We start from the raw sequence: 19,831 nt of genomic DNA on the forward strand, positions 1-19,831 counted from the left end.
ACCGAGAGAGATACAGAGAAAGAGAGTGAAATACAGAGAGAGGGAAAGAGAGAGAGATACAGAGAGAGAGAGAGATACAGAGAGAGATACAGAGAGAGAGAGATACAGAGAGAGGGAGAGATACAGAGAGAGAGAGAAATACAGAGAGAGAGAGAGATACAGAGAGAGAGAGAGAGATACAGAGAGAGAGGGAAAGAGAGAGAGATACAGAGAGAGAGATATACAGAGAAAGAGAGAGAGATACAGAGAGAGAGGGAAAGAGAGAGAGAGAGGGAAAGAGATACCGAGAGAGAGATACAGAGAAAGAGAGAGAAATACCGAGAGAGAGGGAAAGAGAGAGAGAGAGGGAGAGAGAGGGCTTTTAATATGGGGTCAGAAGCTGCTGACAGCTGAAAGTAATCCGCTCTCGTGAACCTGATCACATATCAAGACAACACAAAACGGTCAACATGTTTGACCTCACCGTGCGGACGGCGATGGGGATGCCCGAGTCGTCCACGGGGCCGATGCCCTCGTAGCGAGGGGCCCTGATGACGGACACCTTGGTCTCCTCCTCGGAGAAGCGAGCGATGGGCACCGTGCTGCCGTGGCTGCCGTGGCCCAGCACCACGGACTCTGTGGCGAAGGACTCGCTGCCCTCTGAATATGAGGAGGAGGAGGAAGAGGAGCGGGAAGAGAGAAGACGCGCTGTCATTTGAACCCACTGATAAATCACAGAGAACCGAGAAGGAATGAGCAAGTCGACGGTGACTCATCGTCAGATGAACACCCTCTTTCTCTCAAACTCATTTCATACTGTGCACCACAACTGGATGGCCATGTCTTCGTCTAATAGGTACACACATTATCACAAATACATGTACCATTAACTATGTTTATGGGCAATGATAAAGAGATTCATTTGCAAACATTCCTTTATGGCTTCTTAAAAGATCTTCAAAGTTTTGTTGTACTTCCCTGATCATGCCTGAGGTGGGGAAACGGGAAAAATCCAGATTTAAAAAATCAAACAATTAATGTCATTGAACTTCCTTTTGCTCCTCAAAACGCTCCCAAAAAATGAAATGCTAAATCACGGTCCGAGGCAGATCAGAAATACATTCTGTGATCTTACTCTGAACAATTTCAGAAAAGCTTTTATGGAAGAAATCTCTGTGTCCTGTTTGCTCCCAATTATCATTTGAGGAATATATCAACAATATTAATACGACTGATTTTTCCCCAGTTAAGAAACACTGACCAGATTCATTCCATTCTTTCCGTGGCTGATAATAAAACACTTATGCAAACATTTGTCTCATCTGAGCTTAATTACTGAAATACACTATTCTCTGGTTTATCCATATCAACTACTAGCAAACTACAACTTGGACACAACACTGCGGCGAGGATGCTCACCAAAACTAGAACACGGCATCATTTTATCCCTGTTCGTATTTAATTACATTGGCTCCCTGTTCATGCTGAATCAGACTTGACTTATTAAACATTACACAAACTGACACCACCCCACTAATCACCTCTAATCGAGGCTTCAAAATGTACAAAGTGCGCTCTCCTGACCTTTCCAAAAATACAAAACACATAAATGGGATGGTTCCCAGAACCATCCCATTTATGTGTTATGCATTTTGAAAAATCAGGAGACCAACCACCATTCCTTGGCATTGTCTTCCTGTCAAATAATTGGCAATAAAACAGGAAGTGTTCTCGGCTAAAGGAAAAAAAAAAGGAAAGTAAAGATCGTCACCCACCTGAACTTCGGCTCTGTCTGTGGAGCCCGCTGTGGAGTGAGGTGGGCGGAGCCGGATAGGACAGAGGAGAGAGGGGCCTCTGTGGCGCTTCCATTCATAGCGTGAGAGAGGACCTGGCCCTAAGGAGACAGAGAGAGTCACTCACGACCAATCACAATGCACACGTGTCCTTTGATCGTGGCGAATGGAGCTGCTCTGCCTCCGACATTAGGTCAAGAGTGCACGAATAACAAAATCGACAAAACAAGTAGCGAAAACGAGAACATTATTGGTTTTATGAAACCATTGTTAGTCATCACATTGCTATCACTATTAACAGTTAAAGTGGCAAAGGAGCCTCTTCTGGAAAGGAAAGTAGACGTGGACAGATGTTGGGGCTAATGTGACTGCTGAATCTGAAGCGACTGTGTCATGTGAGAATAGTTAGTGAAGGAGGGGAGGGCACTCATTGAATCAGAGAGAAGAGATTAAAACAGTGACGATAAGCACGTCTTTCAGATTCCACGTACACGTCATCATAAATGTGTTGTGACAAACAAGACAACAGGCACAAAGGGAGGCTCGTATGGACAAATTAATGCTCTCGCATTCAAAACGGGACAAAACACAGCGTTTTCATTTTACGGCCAGTGTTGATTAAAGATTCACGAGAGCTCTAAAAACAATGGCTATCAAAAGAATTAAAAGTGATAAAACTCACATTAAGCGACACACAACACACTCTGTTGACAGCACTTACTGCTAGTGTGTGGGATGTCTACACCACAGGGTTCCCCCCCCCCCCTCTTCTGTCTCATACATTTGATGCAACAGATGGACTTCTATTTCATACATCCCCACCTCTTATTTGGGCATTATTGCTTTCCTGCATTTTTTCTCACAATACTACAGGGATTTTGTGTTCTTTTGTCATTTTGGCCATCGCCGTCTTTGGCTTTGGCCGTCAAAGCCGGGGGTCGCCACCTGACACTGGAGCAGCTCATCTGCTCACACTGAACCCCCCCGTCTCAGCACTGTGGTCGTCCTACTGCTAACTTATTCTTGCTTGGGAGTACCAGTCTTTCACAGGGGCCCTCATCTTTTCCCACAGCAAAATAATGAGCCGACAGCGTAACTACAGTCCTCATGGCTATATCAGAAAAATGGTTTTGTGGTCTCTAATTTTTTATATGAACGGGGTCTTAACCCTCCTGTTACCTTAGGGTCAATTTGACCCCATTCAATGTTGAACTCTCCTGTTACCTTTATATTTACTGACATATTTTACCCTCGGGGTCAATTTGACCCCAGCAATTAAAACCTCCAGAAAATTATTAGAATTAATATTGTTTTCCAAGTTGAAGTGTGAGGTACTTTATGTTTGTTTGTTGACTACCTAAATAGCCCTTTAAATATATAAAAAAGTTGATATTTCTTATATGTTTGACAGTGAAAAACAGCCTGGGGTCAAATTGACCCGAAAGAACACCGACATTAAACATTGAATGGGGTCAAATTGACCCTAAGGTAACAAGTTGCTTTAACCCTTGTGTTGCCTTCGGGTCATTTTGACCCGATTCAATATTTAAGCCTCCTGTCGCCTTCGGGTCAATTTGACCCGATTCAATGTTTAATGTCGGTGTTCTTTCGGGAGTCAACAAACAAACATAAAGTACCTCACACTTAAACTTGGAAAACAATATTAATTCTAATAATTTTCTGGAGATTTTAATAGCTGGGGTCATATTGACCTCAAGGGTAAAATATGTTAGTAAATATAAAGGTAACAGGAGGGTTAAACATTGAATGGGGTCATATTGACCCCAAGGCAACACAAGGGTTAAGAGACGATTGCATCCGATTACAAAAAAAGGCATAACAGAGAAACATAGACAAGCACAAAGACACAGAGATCTAATGAGTAGAGAAACGTTAACATGATAAAAGGATCACGAGGTTGCAGTCGGAGGTTAGTGAAAGGTGCAAATAGGAAAGCACATTTTGTAAAGGTTTGGTCCGCCATCCAAATGAGTTTGGGAGGCCGGTACCATTGTGTGTTATAGCGATGACTCGTTGGGATAATTACGTTAGTGACAGTGGCGGCTGCAGCAGGGGACGTGTAGGCAGAGACATGGCTGAGGGGGGGCGGCGGCGTGGCCGGGGTGCCGGGCGAGTCAGGCTACAGATCTGCAGCTCGTCCAGCGGACTCTGTGGCGAAGGACTCGCTGCCCTCTGAATATGAGGAGGAGGAGGAAGAGGAGCGGGAAGAGAGAAGACGCGCTGTCATTTGAACCCACTGATAAATCACAGAGAACCGAGAAGGAATGAGCAAGTCGACGGTGACTCATCGTCAGATGAACACCCTCTTTCTCTCAAACTCATTTCATACTGTGCACCACAACTGGATGGCCATGTCTTCGTCTAATAGGTACACACATTATCACAAATACATGTACCATTAACTATGTTTATGGGCAATGATAAAGAGATTCATTTGCAAACATTCCTTTATGGCTTCTTAAAAGATCTTCAAAGTTTTGTTGTACTTCCCTGATCATGCCTGAGGTGGGGGAAACGGGAAAAATCCAGATTTAAAAAAATCAAACAATTAATGTCATTGAACTTCCTTTTGCTCCTCAAAACGCTCCCAAAAAATGAAATGCTAAATCACGGTCCGAGGCAGATCAGAAATACATTCTGTGATCTTACTCTGAACAATTTCAGAAAAGCTTTTATGGAAGAAATCTCTGTGTCCTGTTTGCTCCCAATTATCATTTGAGGAATATATCAACAATATTAATACGACTGATTTTTCCCCCAGTTAAGAAACACTGACCAGATTCATTCCATTCTTTCCGTGGCTGATAATAAAACACTTATGCAAACATTTGTCTCATCTGAGCTTAATTACTGAAATACACTATTCTCTGGTTTATCCATATCAACTACTAGCAAACTACAACTTGGACACAACACTGCGGCGAGGATGCTCACCAAAACTAGAACACGGCATCATTTTATCCCTGTTCGTATTTAATTACATTGGCTCCCTGTTCATGCTGAATCAGACTTGACTTATTAAACATTACACAAACTGACACCACCCCACTAATCACCTCTAATCGAGGCTTCAAAATGTACAAAGTGCCGCTCTCCTGACCTTTCCAAAAATGCAAAACACATAAATGGGATGGTTCCCAGAACCATCCCATTTATGTGTTATGCATTTTTGGAAAGGTCAGGAGACCAAGCCCACCATTCCTTGGCATTGTCTTCCTGTCAAATAATTGGCAATAAAACAGGAAGTGTTCTCGGCTAAAGGAAAAAAAAAAAAGGGAAAGTAAAAGATCGTCACCCACCTGAACTTCGGCTCTGTCTGTGGAGCCCGCTGTGGAGTGAGGTGGGCGGAGCCGGATAGGACAGAGGAGAGAGGGGCCTCTGTGGAGCGCTTCCATTCATAGCGTGAGAGAGGACCTGGCCCTAAGGAGACAGAGAGAGTCACTCACGACCAATCACAATGCACACGTGTCCTTTGATCGTGGCGAATGGAGCTGCTCTGCCCTCCGACATTAGGTCAAGAGTGCACGAATAACAAAATCGACAAAACAAGTAGCGAAAACGAGAACATTATTGGTTTTATGAAACCATTGTTAGTCATCACATTGCTATCACTATTAACAGTTAAAGTGGCAAAGGAGCCTCTTCTGGAAAGGAAAGTAGACGTGGACAGATGTTGGGGGCTAATGTGACTGCTGAATCTGAAGCGACTGTGTCATGTGAGAATAGTTAGTGAAGGAGGGGGAGGGGCACTCATTGAATCAGAGAGAAGAGATTAAAACAGTGACGATAAGCACGTCTTTCAGATTCCACGTACACGTCATCATAAATGTGTTGTGACAAACAAGACAACAGGCACAAAGGGAGGCTCGTATGGACAAATTAATGCTCTCGCATTCAAAACGGGGACAAAACACAGCGTTTTCATTTTACGGCCAGTGTTGATTAAAGATTCACGAGAGCTCTAAAAAACAATGGCTATCAAAAGAATTAAAAGTGATAAAACTCACATTAAAGCGACACACAACACACTCTGTTGACAGCACTTACTGCTAGTGTGTGGGATGTCTACACCACAGGGTTCCCCCCCCCCCGTCTTCTGTCTCATACATTTGATGCAACAGATGGACTTCTATTTCAAACAACCGCAGGCTTTATTTGGGCATTATTGCTTTCCTGCATTTTTTTCTCACAATACTACAGGGATTTTGTGTTCTTTTTGTCATTTTGGCCATCGCCGTCTTTGGCTTTGGCCGTCAAAGCCGGGGGTCGCCACCTGACACTGGAGCAGCTCATCTGCTCACACTGAACCCCCCCGTCTCAGCACTGTGGTCGTCCTACTGCTAACTTATTCTTGCTTGGGAGTACCAGTCTTTCACAGGGACCCTCACATCTTTTCCCACAGCAAAATAATGAGCCGACAGCGTAACTACAGTCCTCATGGCTATATCAGAAAAATGGTTTTGTGGTCTCTAATTTTTTATATGAACGGGGTCTTACAGTGGCGGCTGCAGCAGTGGACGTGTAGGCAGAGACATGGCTGAGGGTGGGCGACGGCGTGGCCGAGGTGCCGGGCGAGTCCAGGCTACAGATCTGCAGCTCGTCCAGCGGACCCGCCGTGGACGACGAGTAGTGGCTGAGCGCCGACACCGTCACGGGGGAGGACGACGCCCAGCCGCTCGCACCGCTCAGCGCGGGAAGGCCCGGCCTGCCGGCTGCACCGGCGCCGCTGGGAACGTACGGGGCGGGCGATAGAGCCTTGGGCATTAGGCCGGGCAGGGAGTCGAGTGACTCTGAGCTGCGGCAGCGATAGGGGGAGTGGCGTGCTGTCGGGTCAGGGTAGGGAGGCCTCTGGTGTTGGGAGAGGGGAGAGAGGAGGGAAGGAGTTGATTGGAAAAGGAGGGAAGGTGTAAAGCACTTAGTGACGGTCACTCATTGGCCACGATGTCACACAAGATGCATCTTCCTCTGAAAGGTGACTCACGCTGTGAATCGAAGAGGGTCTGTTAGTTCGAACTCTGTGGACGGCTGTAAATACATCGGACAGACGGCAACAGGGGTATCAAAGAAATCAAATAGTTGGTTATCACTCGAACAGTCTGAAGAACCAACGTTAGTTTGGTTGTTCAGATGGCAGGAGCAAGCCCAGCGAACTAAAGGCAGGGGTCTTACACATTTTGACCAATGGATTTCCATGACTTTTCCATAACTTTTCCATGACTTTAAACCAAATTTCCACGACCAAACTGAAATCTCGGTATAAACATGAACAATTTAGAGAATTTTGTATTAAAAAAATGAGAATTCCAAAGCCTACAGTTGACCTTAAATGAAACAAATGAATGAGACAATAGTTTGATTAAAAGAATTAACATTTCTATTCATGTTTATTCCTTTATACACTTATATAAATGTTTATTCTTCATGTGCAAATCTATCTGTTTATATTAATTATTTCAAACTCGGCGTAAATTAACATGTGAATATACCAACATTTCCGTGACTTTTCCAAAACTTTTATGATTTAAGTTTTTTTCCATGACTTTTCCAGGCCTGGAAATGACCATCTTAAAATTCCATAACTTTTCCAGGTTTTCCATGACCGTACGAACCCTGTAAAGGGCAACGCACACAAGCAGCATCAAAACACCTTGTTTTCTAAAAGAGGCCAAAGACGAGTGGCTTCATGGAACGCCGCTGTTACACAACCCAGGGTTTAAAAAACACCAATTATCTCATTTATCCTCTGAACTTTGCACATCCCGACGGGCGTTACCCTTTTATCACTCTTGTTGTCATCAAGACAAAAACCTGGAGACGTTGTATTCAAGCCGACTTGAAATGGACACAGTCATTACTTTTGTGACATGATGTATTCAGTTATGTACCAACAGCGCTGCAGGAGGAGGTCTCGGTGGAACGGCAGGAGGAGCCTGCGTTACCTCCACCCGGGCTGCAGCTGGGCACGGGGTCCGATTCGGGGCTCGATCCGGGGACTCGAGCTCCGCTGGGCTGTTCGAAGGCCGACGCTCTGGACGTTTGAGATCCTCCGGGCCCGAGCGGACGGAGGTCTGAGCGCCCCTTTGTGGACCTGTGTTCTGGGACTCAGGTCGGGGGTCACGGCGGGGGGAGTTGCGGTGAGCCGGGGGGTCGGCGATGGTGACCGGGGTTAGTTTGAGGGAAGACACCTTACGCCCCTGGGCCTGTGAATTAGTGGCGGCGGAAGCACGACGGCTGCCGACGTCGTCCGGGAGCGTGGACCGCTGTGCCTGGTGGACGGAGCGTGCATTGCTCCCCGAGTGAGAGTAAGAGGACGTGCTACTGGCAGTGTAGGACTCTTTCAAAACGGCCTTCTCATTCTGCGTGAATGTTAGCGTCCCAGGGGGGAAATCATTAGCCAGGGCAACGAGGGAGCTGTAGTCGAGTAGATTAGCGGCCGTGGGTGAGAAGTGGAAACTCTCTCTTCTGGGGGGTGGCAATGGCATATGATTGATATCCTTATTAGCCAGTTAGAAAGCAACAACAACAACAACAAAGAAAAATCAACAGTACAAAGCTCGTTACAAATCATCAAGTTGTTCCCAATACAATACCGCATGGTTCTCGTGTGTAAACTATAATGGAATAGTAGAAGGCACTTTTCACACCATGCCAACATCTGTCCGTGTGATGTGTGAGACTTGTTACCTGTGTTGGGGACCTTTTGTCCTGCAGGTTGGGTCTGACGCTGCGGAAGCCTTTGGCAGCTAAAACTCACATTAAAGCGACACACAACACACTCTGTTGACAGCACTTACTGCTAGTGTGTGGGATGTCTACACCACAGGGTTCCCCCCCCCCCGTCTTCTGTCTCATACATTTGATGCAACAGATGGACTTCTATTTCAAACAACCGCAGGCTTTATTTGGGCATTATTGCTTTCCTGCATTTTTTTCTCACAATACTACAGGGATTTTGTGTTCTTTTTGTCATTTTGGCCATCGCCGTCTTTGGCTTTGGCCGTCAAAGCCGGGGGTCGCCACCTGACACTGGAGCAGCTCATCTGCTCACACTGAACCCCCCCGTCTCAGCACTGTGGTCGTCCTACTGCTAACTTATTCTTGCTTGGGAGTACCAGTCTTTCACAGGGACCCTCACATCTTTTCCCACAGCAAAATAATGAGCCGACAGCGTAACTACAGTCCTCATGGCTATATCAGAAAAATGGTTTTGTGGTCTCTAATTTTTTATATGAACGGGGTCTTAACCCTCCTGTTACCTTAGGGTCAATTTGACCCCATTCAATGTTGAACTCTCCTGTTACCTTTATATTTACTGACATATTTTACCCTCGGGGTCAATTTGACCCCAGCAATTAAAACCTCCAGAAAATTATTAGAATTAATATTGTTTTCCAAGTTGAAGTGTGAGGTACTTTATGTTTGTTTGTTGACTACCTAAATAGCCCTTTAAATATATAAAAAAGTTGATATTTCTTATATGTTTGACAGTGAAAAACAGCCTGGGGTCAAATTGACCCGAAAGAACACCGACATTAAACATTGAATGGGGTCAAATTGACCCTAAGGTAACAAGTTGCTTTAACCCTTGTGGTGCCTTCGGGTCATTTTGACACGATTCAATATTTAAGTCTCCTGTCGCCTTGGGTCAATTTGACCCGATTCAATGTTTAATGTCGGTGTTCTTTCGGGAGTCAACAAACAAACATAAAGTACCTCACACTTAAACTTGGAAAACAATATTAATTCTAATAATTTTCTGGAGATTTTAATAGCTGGGGTCATATTGACCTCAAGGGTAAAATATGTTAGTAAATATAAAGGTAACAGGAGGGTTAAACATTGAATGGGGTCATATTGACCCGAAGGCAACACAAGGGTTAAGAGACGATTGCATCCGATTACAAAAAAAGGCATAACAGAGAAACATAGACAAGCACAAAGACACAGAGATCTAATGAGTAGAGAAACGTTAACATGATAAAAGGATCACGAGGTTGCAGTCGGAGGTTAGTGAAAGGTGCAAATAGGGAAAGCACATTTTGTAAAGGTTTGGTCCGGCCATCCAAATGAGTTTGGGGAGGCCGGGTACCATTTGTGTGTTATAGCGATGACTCGTTGGGATAATTACGTTAGTGACAGTGGCGGCTGCAGCAGTGGACGTGTAGGCAGAGACATGGCTGAGGGTGGGCGACGGCGTGGCCGAGGTGCCGGGCGAGTCCAGGCTACAGATCTGCAGCTCGTCCAGCGGACCCGCCGTGGACGACGAGTAGTGGCTGAGCGCCGACACCGTCACGGGGAGGACGGCCCAGCCGCCGCACCGCTCAGCGCGGGAAGGCCCGGCCTGCCGGCTGCACCGGCGCCCGCTGGGAACGTCGGGCGGGCGATAGAGCCTTGGGCATTAGGCCGGGCAGGAGTCGAGTGACTCTGAGCTGCGGCAGCGATAGGGGAGTGGCGTGCTGTCGGGTCAGGGTAGGGAGGCCTCTGGTGTTGGGAGAGGGGAGAGAGGAGGAAGGAGTTGATTGGAAAAGGAGGGAAGGTGTAAAGCACTTAGTGACGGTCACTCATTGGCCACGATGTCACACAAGATGCATCTTCCTCTGAAAGGTGACTCACGCTGTGAATCGAAGAGGGTCTGTTAGTTCGAACTCTGTGGACGGCTGTAAATACATCGGACAGACGGCAACAGGGGTATCAAAGAAATCAAATAGTTGGTTATCACTCGAACAGTCTGAAGAACCAACGTTAGTTTGGTTGTTCAGATGGCAGGAGCAAGCCCAGCGAACTAAAGGCAGGGGTCTTACACATTTTGACCAATGGATTTCCATGACTTTTCCATAACTTTTCCATGACTTTAAACCAAATTTCCACGACCAAACTGAAATCTCGGTATAAACATGAACAATTTAGAGAATTTTGTATTAAAAAAATGAGAATTCCAAAGCCTACAGTTGACCTTAAATGAAACAAATGAATGAGACAATAGTTTGATTAAAAGAATTAACATTTCTATTCATGTTTATTCCTTTATACACTTATATAAATGTTTATTCTTCATGTGCAAATCTATCTGTTTATATTAATTATTTCAAACTCGGCGTAAATTAACATGTGAATATACCAACATTTCCGTGACTTTTCCAAAACTTTTATGATTTAAGTTTTTTTCCATGACTTTTCCAGGCCTGGAAATGACCATCTTAAAATTCCATAACTTTTCCAGGTTTTCCATGACCGTACGAACCCTGTAAAGGGCAACGCACACAAGCAGCATCAAAACACCTTGTTTTCTAAAGAGGCCAAAGACGAGTGGCTTCATGGAACGCCGCTGTTACACAACCAGGGTTTAAAAAACACCAATTATCTCATTTATCCTCTGAACTTTGCACATCCCGACGGGCGTTACCCTTTTATCACTCTTGTTGTCATCAAGACAAAAACCTGGAGACGTTGTATTCAAGCCGACTTGAAATGGACACAGTCATTACTTTTGTGACATGATGTATTCAGTTATGTACCAACAGCGCTGCAGGAGGAGGTCTCGGTGGAACGGCAGGAGGAGCCTGCGTTACCTCCACCCGGGCTGCAGCTGGGCACGGGGTCCGATTCGGGGCTCGATCCGGGGACTCGAGCTCCGCTGGGCTGTTCGAAGGCCGACGCTCTGGACGTTTGAGATCCTCCGGGCCCGAGCGGACGGAGGTCTGAGCGCCCCTTTGTGGACCTGTGTTCTGGGACTCAGGTCGGGGGTCACGGCGGGGGGAGTTGCGGTGAGCCGGGGGTCGATGGTGACCGGGTTGGTTGAGGGAAGACACCTTACGCCCCTGGGCCTGTGAATTAGTGGCGGCGGAAGCACGACGGCTGCCGACGTCGTCCGGGAGCGTGGACCGCTGTGCCTGGTGGACGGAGCGTGCATTGCTCCCCGAGTGAGAGTAAGAGGACGTGCTACTGGCAGTGTAGGACTCTTTCAAAACGGCCTTCTCATTCTGCGTGAATGTTAGCGTCCCAGGGGAAATCATTAGCCAGGGCAACGAGGGAGCTGTAGTCGAGTAGATTAGCGGCCGTGGGTGAGAAGTGAAACTCTCTCTTCTGGGGGGTGGCAATGGCATATGATTGATATCCTTATTAGCCAGTTAGAAAGCAACAACAACAACAACAAAGAAAAATCAACAGTACAAAGCTCGTTACAAATCATCAAGTTGTTCCCAATACAATACCGCATGGTTCTCGTGTGTAAACTATAAATAGTAGAAGGCACTTTTCACACCATGCCAACATCTGTCCGTGTCCGTGTGATGTGTGAGACTTGTTACCTGTGTTGGGGACCTTTTGTCCTGCAGGTTGGGTCTGACGCTGCGGAAGCCTTTGGCAGCAAGAGATGAGCTGCTGGCGTCTCCGTTGTTGAAGCCATCTGTTGCGCTGCGTGACCGCCAATTATCTGGAAAAAGGAGTTGGTAGTATTAACGGGACATCCTGCCGTGTTTCCCCCGAAGAGTCTCGCCTCCAATTGAACACACAATGAAGCGGAGGCTTACCCAAGTCTGATGAGTGAGATTCACTCCCTGGGGGAGAGAGAAGACACGGCAACGATAAGTGACATGAGCGTGGTCACACGCATCCCTGCAACAGAGGCGACTGCATAGGGTGACGGCTGAAGTCGTCTTCATGACACACCGTGTGGTGAGGGAGGAGACACGAGTTCGGAAAAGACAACAACGGAAGAGGTACGAGCACAGGATGGAAATGAAATGTTTCTGAATGTATTTCTGTTTTGAAGATGGAAAAGTGAAAGCTCCACAAATTCGCAGGCAAACGAACACTTGGTTAGGACTTAAGGTCTGAGGTGGTTAGGACTTAAGGTCTGAGGTGGTTAGGACTTAAGGTCTGAGGTAGTTAGGACTTATGGTCTAAGATGGTTAGGACTTAAGATCTAAGACGGTTAGGACTTATGGTCTTCGGTGGTTAGGACTTATGGTCTAAGGTGGTTCAGACTTATGGTCTAAGGTGGTTAGGACTTATGGTCTTCGGTGGTTAGGACTTAAGGTCTAAGACGGTTAGGACTTATGGTCTAAGGTGGTTAGGACTTATGGTCTAAGGTGGTTAGGACTTATGGTCTTCGGTGGTTAGGACTTATGGTCTTCGGTGGTTAGGACTTAAGGTCTAAGATGGTTAGGACTTAAAGTCGATGGTAGTTAGGACTTATGGTCTAAGGTGGTTAGGACTTAAGGTCTAAGGTGGTTGGGACTTAAGGTCTATGGTAGTTAGAACTTATGGTCTAAGGTGGTTAGGACTTAAGGTATAAGGTGTGGTTGCCACAGACATTACAGATGTCAAAGATCAATACTACAGCATTACCAGTACCGATTAAAGACAGATTCTTTGTACGGTACTGGGCTTTCCTCAGAAGGCTGCTCTTTGTGTGCAGTGGGTGCAAATGTTCTAGCAGCTTCTCGCTCTATTATAGAAATGAAGACAGAAAAAAAGGCAAAAAAACTAAAAGGAGAGCTTAAGGTACTTCATGCACATCGAGACTCGATGAACCACTTGCCTCCCAAGTCTAATAAAGGATGATCATCCCCCAGGGCACACTAATGCGAGCCCCATTATTGAACATAACAAATAAAATCCACACAGCGGAATAACCGCTGTGCATAGTGCCACACTTAAAAAGGGTAAATTCGGTTTATTTCACCCTGGCACATATATCCAATAAATGTGGCTATTGTGGCTCTATGGGTTGTGCACTCACCACTTTGTGATAATCATTCTGATTATGAGCGTCTCTGTCAATTGATTCCACAAGGCTGGTTATGAACCGGCTCCTTAACCTTCCATTCTTCCCTCGTCTGCAGTTGGAAAACGTCCCAGAGCTGACTTTCTGTTTTTTTTTAGGGACTCCAAATGTACCAGGAAACTGCAAATGGAGAGTGTAGCGCTCACCCCTGCCAAGGCTGAGGATTCCTCGGAGGCTGACGCCTGCACAATAACGCTCTAGCAGCTTCCCACAAGGATCCGAGGCCTGAGTGGTGGTTTAATCAGTTCTACGATGCTCCGACACATTAGATATAATCGGAAAACAGCTCATCGGTTTTCAGACAGCGCCCTACTTTTGTCGAAAAAAAAAGGCCGACGGTGCTAGAATGATGACTTTGGTGCAGCCGTTCACCTCGGTGCTGACACGGTCCAGACACGCACGCTGCTCTTCCAGCAGAGTAAAGGAGTAGGCGGCCTCTGGAAGCTGAGAACATACTTAAGTAGGGCCGCAACTCACGATTATTTTTAATTAAGTGATTTATCTGTTGATTATTTTTCTGTTAATCGCTGAATCGGATAATTTTTTTTAAAGAACATTAATTTCCAACCTTTTATTTGAAAATTGAACCGACAGTGCTTTACTCTGGTGAGTTTACTCGCCCGACTATTTGGGGTTTATTTATTTGCATCGGAGAGGGGGCGTGGCTTATCTCCATCGAAACAGCTATCATTTCTGCCATCCACCATGGTGGAAGGATGAACCACGACTTCTACTTTCTACTTGTTGGACATCCCTCAAACGTCATAACATCAAATTGTGTCTGTTCTGCCATTTGTTTAAAATCTCTGCGACTTGAGTGGCATGAAATAATCGCGTGACCCAACGAATCGATAATGAAATTCGTTGCCAACTCTTTTAATAATCGATTTTTATCGATTCATTGTTGCAGCCCGATTCTTAAACGTCTCCCTGCTACATAAAATTACAAGTTATTCATCTTTACTTGACCCGAAATTTCAAATGATGTGTGAAAATAAATTGCTCACGGTTTTCGGCTAAATGGGCTTCGAGATAAGAGCAGATCTACAGTAAATTTGCTGAACCACTGTTTCGGAACAATGAAGCAGAAAGGCGCCATTTTAGTCGACAAGCGAGCCCATCCAAGAACAAATCCAAGAACAAATCCTCGTTCCCCAAAGTGGTCAACGGAGCTGTGCCGTCAACCAATCAATGTCGACAGGGATGAGAACGAGTCGTAGTTGAAAACATCCTGAGACAGCAGGAAGGGAAGAGTAAAACACCCATGAAGATGGAGCGATGGAGCAGAGTGAGAGCGTGACACATGAGAGCTTTTAAAAAGAAAAGAAGAGTCAGCAACAGATTCGGTGCAGTAAAAAGTTACGGCTGATTTAAGCAGGCGAAAACAAGCCCAGGCCGGGAGAAGCAAAACAAAAGAAATGTGAAAGGATTAAACAATGAACTGATTTGGAGAAACACGATGAGCAAACATTGCTTTAGCGTACAGCGGCAGCCGAGGCTCGAGCGGTACCCGGGGTGATGAAGGACGAGCGTTACTTTTTAAAGACTTACCTCGTGCTTTCGGAGCTCAGTCCAGTCAATACCTGAAGTGGCCCGCCTTTTTTTTTTTTTTTACGTAGCTACTCGTAAACTGTAAGTCTCCTTATTCCAACGTGTTCATTCGGAGTGTAGTTTGCGTGAGTGTTAGTACCTGAGCCTAGATTTGGCGAGCTCTGGACCCTCTTCATGGGAGAGAGCGTGAGTGACAAGGACGAGCTTTTGCGAGCGCATCCTCCGCTATCTGAGAAATCACAGCCAGGCAGGTGAGCAGCAGCACAGCATGCACATGCACAAAGACACACACACACACACACACACACACACACACACACACACACACACACACACACACACACACACACACAATGCAACCAGGCAGCAACCAAACGCCAACAAGTTGGAGGCAAAGCACATGCATTTAAAAAGAGCCAGATTCGGGACATGTGATGAAGCTGGTGTGCAGCAGAATTTCAAATACTTTTTACCTTCGCATTGAAAATGCGGAACGTTATGTTTTGATCGCCGTGTATTTATTTATTTATTTATTTGTATGCGTGTTCCTCGCATAACAAAACAAGTTTTAAACCGAATCGCATGAAATTTGGTGGGATGATTGGTTATTATCCGGGGACCATTTGATTAGATTTTGGGATCGATCGGGTCAAAGGTCAAGGTCATGAAAAGGTCAACATCTTCTTGAATCGCATGAGATTTGGTGGGATGATTGGTTATTATCCGGGGACCATTTGATTAGATTTTGGGATCAATCGGGTCAAAGGTCAAGGTCATGGAAAGGTCAAAATCTTCTTTTTACCATAGCACGGTCAATTTTTATCCAATTGGCATGAAACTAATGCCAAAATGTTCATAATTCAATGCCCAATCTTGTGATATGCGAAGGTATGCGCTCTACTGAGTGCCCATTCTAGTTTAAAGTGTAGAAGTTTGAAGGTGTAACACAACGAGCTGGTGTTTGGTCACAGAAAGTTTCCACACATTTTTTTTTTTTACGTTGTAGAAGAACCCGACTGACACAAACGTTGAGGTCAGCGAAGAACTGCACTTGTGTAGCAAACGCCGAGCGCACTTTACATTCGGAGCGAGAAGGTCGACACGGGCGGTTTCAAGTCTGTGCGTCTGCCTCTGGTGGCTGTGTCGGTTTCCTTTTAGCACACGGTAAAGATATTTTAGTTTTCTGTCTTCTAGATTGTAAACAACTAAGGTCGAGCCACCGCTGGCAGCCGCAGAGCGGTGGTGTGTGGCGCTTATTGGTTCTCCAGCTGCAGGTTCAGGGCACGGCTTTGGGAACGTATTGAAGGAGGAATACGTCTGTGTGTTTGCAACGGGGTTGACGAGACCTTCTGGTGCTTCTGGTCACAATAATCACGGCCCAAAAAATGGACAATCACCAAAGTGGTGAATCAGGGTTGGGGCTAGAATTAGAGACTCGTGCCTGTGGTCGAGGGAAAGTAGCGCACACGGAGGCTTTTAAAATAGCTACGAGGTCAGAAATGTGGAACCATATTGATGTTTTTGGACAACAATCTTAATCTGTGTGCGAGTGTGTGTCTTTGTGTGTGACTGAGTGTGTGTGTGTGTGTGTGTCTTTGTGTGTGAGTGTGTGTGTGTGAGTGTGCATACTTAAATACCTGTATTCATATTGAAGAGCACTTCTTAATGATCTACTGCAGGGACACACACTCTCCTGTAAAGCAAAAACAAAGTATTTCAGAAATACAAAAAAATATCTCGTTATATTACAACAACTCAGCGCTTTCACAGTGATGCGTTTACAAAATGATTTTCCTGAGACTGCTACAAAAAAAATAATGCAGTTGTTGCGATTGCAGGAGGAAATCTCATTGGATTTGACATCAACTCTTGGGAATCAAATCTCAAATATAAGCATTTATTTTGGATATCTGCCAGTTCCCCTCTGCCCATTGAGTCCCTTGGTTCACTTTGATTTAAATCACACTACTTAACCCGTGTGTTGCCTTCGGGTCATTTTGACCCGATTCAATATTTAAGGAGCCAAAAAAATGTGTGCAGGTAAAAGTCTGGAAAGATGATTGATGCTTAGGAATAGGGGAGGCCGCGTGCTGCATATGAGCCGTCGCACATCTCGTTTGTCCGACCTTGAGAAACGCTGCGGACTTCCTGGTGACAAACGGGAAACTAATTGAACTGTCGTCTGCACTTCTGGATTCCCAGGAAATCAGTCTGGTGTTCCAGACCCGAGAGCTCAGACCAGCAGCCGTCCGCACATTCAGTCGCCGATTCGCAAGCGACGAACTGAGATGGAAACTCGGTCCGGTTATCAAGGTGGCGTGGACAACATACCGCCTGTCACGTTCACAGAGGTGTGTGAGCCAAAGCCTCAGCCATGGGATCCAAACGTGGGAACGTAACCGAAAGACTTAAAAGACCTCGGCGAACGCTTCGCGGCACAAAGACCGAACGTAAATAACGTAAACGACAGATACGGAATGCAATGTTTACCTAAAATGTACCTATGTGTGAATCCCAGTCTCTTGCTATTTGGAGACTTTAATTCTTGGAGCCGTTTGGACTGTGGGGGAGGGGGGGGGGGGGCATGATTGATACGAAAACAAGGGCGCACATCGAAAGCCAGAGGCGCAACACGGGCCGCCGCGTCGCCGCTTGAATGCGTGCACGTGTGTGTCATCGCGGGACTTAGTGGGCGTGACGGATACCGCGAGCGACGGCCGACAGCGGCTACAGCGGGGATCATGCATGTCTGGTATGTAAAGAACTGACACACACTCATGGCTGACCTTGACTGACTGACACACACACACACACGAGGATATTGTTGAGAGGATTTGGGAATGTGATGTACAGTCTAGCTGCTGTGGCTCCAGAAGTCATGACTGAAACAGCGCGACTGTTTCTCCCGATCATTTTGATTTTGAAGTGATTTTGATCCTCGGAAGAGAGCAATAGAGGTGGTCACATGACTTTCCCGTGGGATATTCTTGTCTTTTTTATAAATCCAATCACACAGTGTACATTTAAAGTACAACTAGAAGTACAAACGCAAAAGTTTGCACACCCAAAATCATTTTTTTTGTTATCTATTCTTCCAGTTCCCGTGTCGAACAGCAAGATGAACGGATGTTTGGGCTGCGTCTCCTTCAGTGAGTAAATCTGTACGGATGACGTGACGGCACGGAACAAAAATCCCTGGATTTGTAAACAGACTTTTTTTTGCTTCGACACGACGACAACATCGGGGCTTCGCATTTGACAAGTAAAGTCCTGATAATTGTGGCTATTTTGGAAACGGTATGCGAGGATAGTCTGACGCGGCCGTGTAAACGCCCTCGGCAGGTGGCTCTGGTGATGAATGGCGCGAGATGCGCGGCGTGACATCGACACGTATTTGATCACGCTGAACATTTTAAAAAGGCATCCAAATTAGCCGTCGGGGGGGTATCTGTTTTTGTCATACCTTCTTAACATTTCACCGGGGGGGTATACGGTATACGACGCCGCTGGAGGGCCGGCCATTGGCCAATTGCGCCCCCGAGAGAACTGGAAAGCTCATTATCGACTGTAAAACATCCTTTAACGATGGCTGTGGTCAACCTCGTCTCATCCATGCTGCTCTTGACATCCGATCATGCCTGGACACTGAAAGGTCTGCAGCTGATATATTCTACCACCTTATGCACAGTGTGTTTTTTATATTTTGTTGTTATTATTATTACCTTCGCATTGAAAATGCGGAAGGTAATGTTTTGATCGCCGTGTATTTATTTATTTACTTGTATGCGTGTTACTCGCATAACTCAAAAAGTATTAAACCGAATCGCATGAAATTTGGTGGGATGATTGGTTATTATCCGGGGACCATTTGGTTAGATTTTGGGATCGATCGGGTCAAAGGTCAAGGTCATGAAAAGGTCAAAATATTCTTGAATCGCATGAAATTTGGTGGGATGATTAGTTATTATCCGGGGACCATTTTATTAGATTTTGGGAGCGATCGGGTCAAAGGTCAAGGTCATGAAAAGGTCAACATCTTCTTTTTACCATAGCGCGGTCAATTTTTATCCAATTGGCATGCAACTAATGCCAAACATTTTCATAATTCAATGCCCAATCTTGTGATATGCGAAGGTATGCACTCTACCGAGTGCCCGTTCTAGTTATTATAGTGTGTTTGTACCTCTGTGGACTCGGAGAACCCTGCAAAACAATTCCAATGTGTCTGGACTGTTGGTCTCGGCACAAATGGCAAATAAAAAACCTTGGACCTCGATCGGGTCTCAATGTGAGCGAGGTCTGATCAGTGGACTCACACATGGCGTAGGGTGGGCCTTCGCAGGCTCAGAGTGTGTACACTAGTATATATAGTATTACACTGCACTCGCTGTATCATTCCCCGAAATGCCAGAGGGCGTACAAAGAAAACAAACTACGACGAATCAAAAATACATACAGTATGCCCAGAGACTGTAATGATCTGTTTATCATATCTCACATTTATGGGCTTCACTGGCTGTTTACAAGCCCCGTGGGTATAAAAAGAGGAAAGTATTCGATAAAGAACACCAAGGTTGAATATCCTGTAAACATTTTCGGCTGGAAAAATGAAGAGAAAAAAGACGAGGCTTTAGGTTTCAGACGTTCCCGTAGGAGGTAAACAACTTGATGGTAAGACCCAACACTGCCAATAGAATAA

General features: G+C 45.7%; 1 protein-coding gene across 1 annotated transcript in view; it reads right to left on the reverse strand.

Annotated features, from left to right (window-relative positions):
* Window positions 1–19,831, reverse strand: part of sorbs2a (sorbin and SH3 domain containing 2a) — a 52,612-nt gene that overhangs the window by 22,740 nt on the left and 10,041 nt on the right. The window contains exons 2-14 of the mRNA XM_056408722.1: window positions 16,770–16,825; window positions 15,272–15,361; window positions 12,323–12,349; window positions 12,101–12,225; window positions 11,363–11,908; window positions 10,407–10,450; window positions 10,020–10,156; window positions 8,478–8,536; window positions 7,679–8,287; window positions 6,291–6,641; window positions 5,093–5,213; window positions 1,755–1,841; window positions 464–639 (exon numbers count right to left, since the gene is read on the reverse strand). Coding sequence (XP_056264697.1) covers window positions 464–639; window positions 1,755–1,841; window positions 5,093–5,213; window positions 6,291–6,641; window positions 7,679–8,287; window positions 8,478–8,536; window positions 10,020–10,156; window positions 10,407–10,450; window positions 11,363–11,908; window positions 12,101–12,225; window positions 12,323–12,349; window positions 15,272–15,361; window positions 16,770–16,779 — 2,382 coding nt within the window. The 5' untranslated portion in view covers window positions 16,780–16,825. The remainder of the gene's footprint in view (window positions 1–463; window positions 640–1,754; window positions 1,842–5,092; window positions 5,214–6,290; window positions 6,642–7,678; window positions 8,288–8,477; window positions 8,537–10,019; window positions 10,157–10,406; window positions 10,451–11,362; window positions 11,909–12,100; window positions 12,226–12,322; window positions 12,350–15,271; window positions 15,362–16,769; window positions 16,826–19,831) is intronic.

Source organism: Pseudoliparis swirei, chromosome 24, assembly GCF_029220125.1.
Source record: "Pseudoliparis swirei isolate HS2019 ecotype Mariana Trench chromosome 24, NWPU_hadal_v1, whole genome shotgun sequence".
Lineage (NCBI taxonomy): Eukaryota > Metazoa > Chordata > Actinopteri > Perciformes > Liparidae > Pseudoliparis > Pseudoliparis swirei.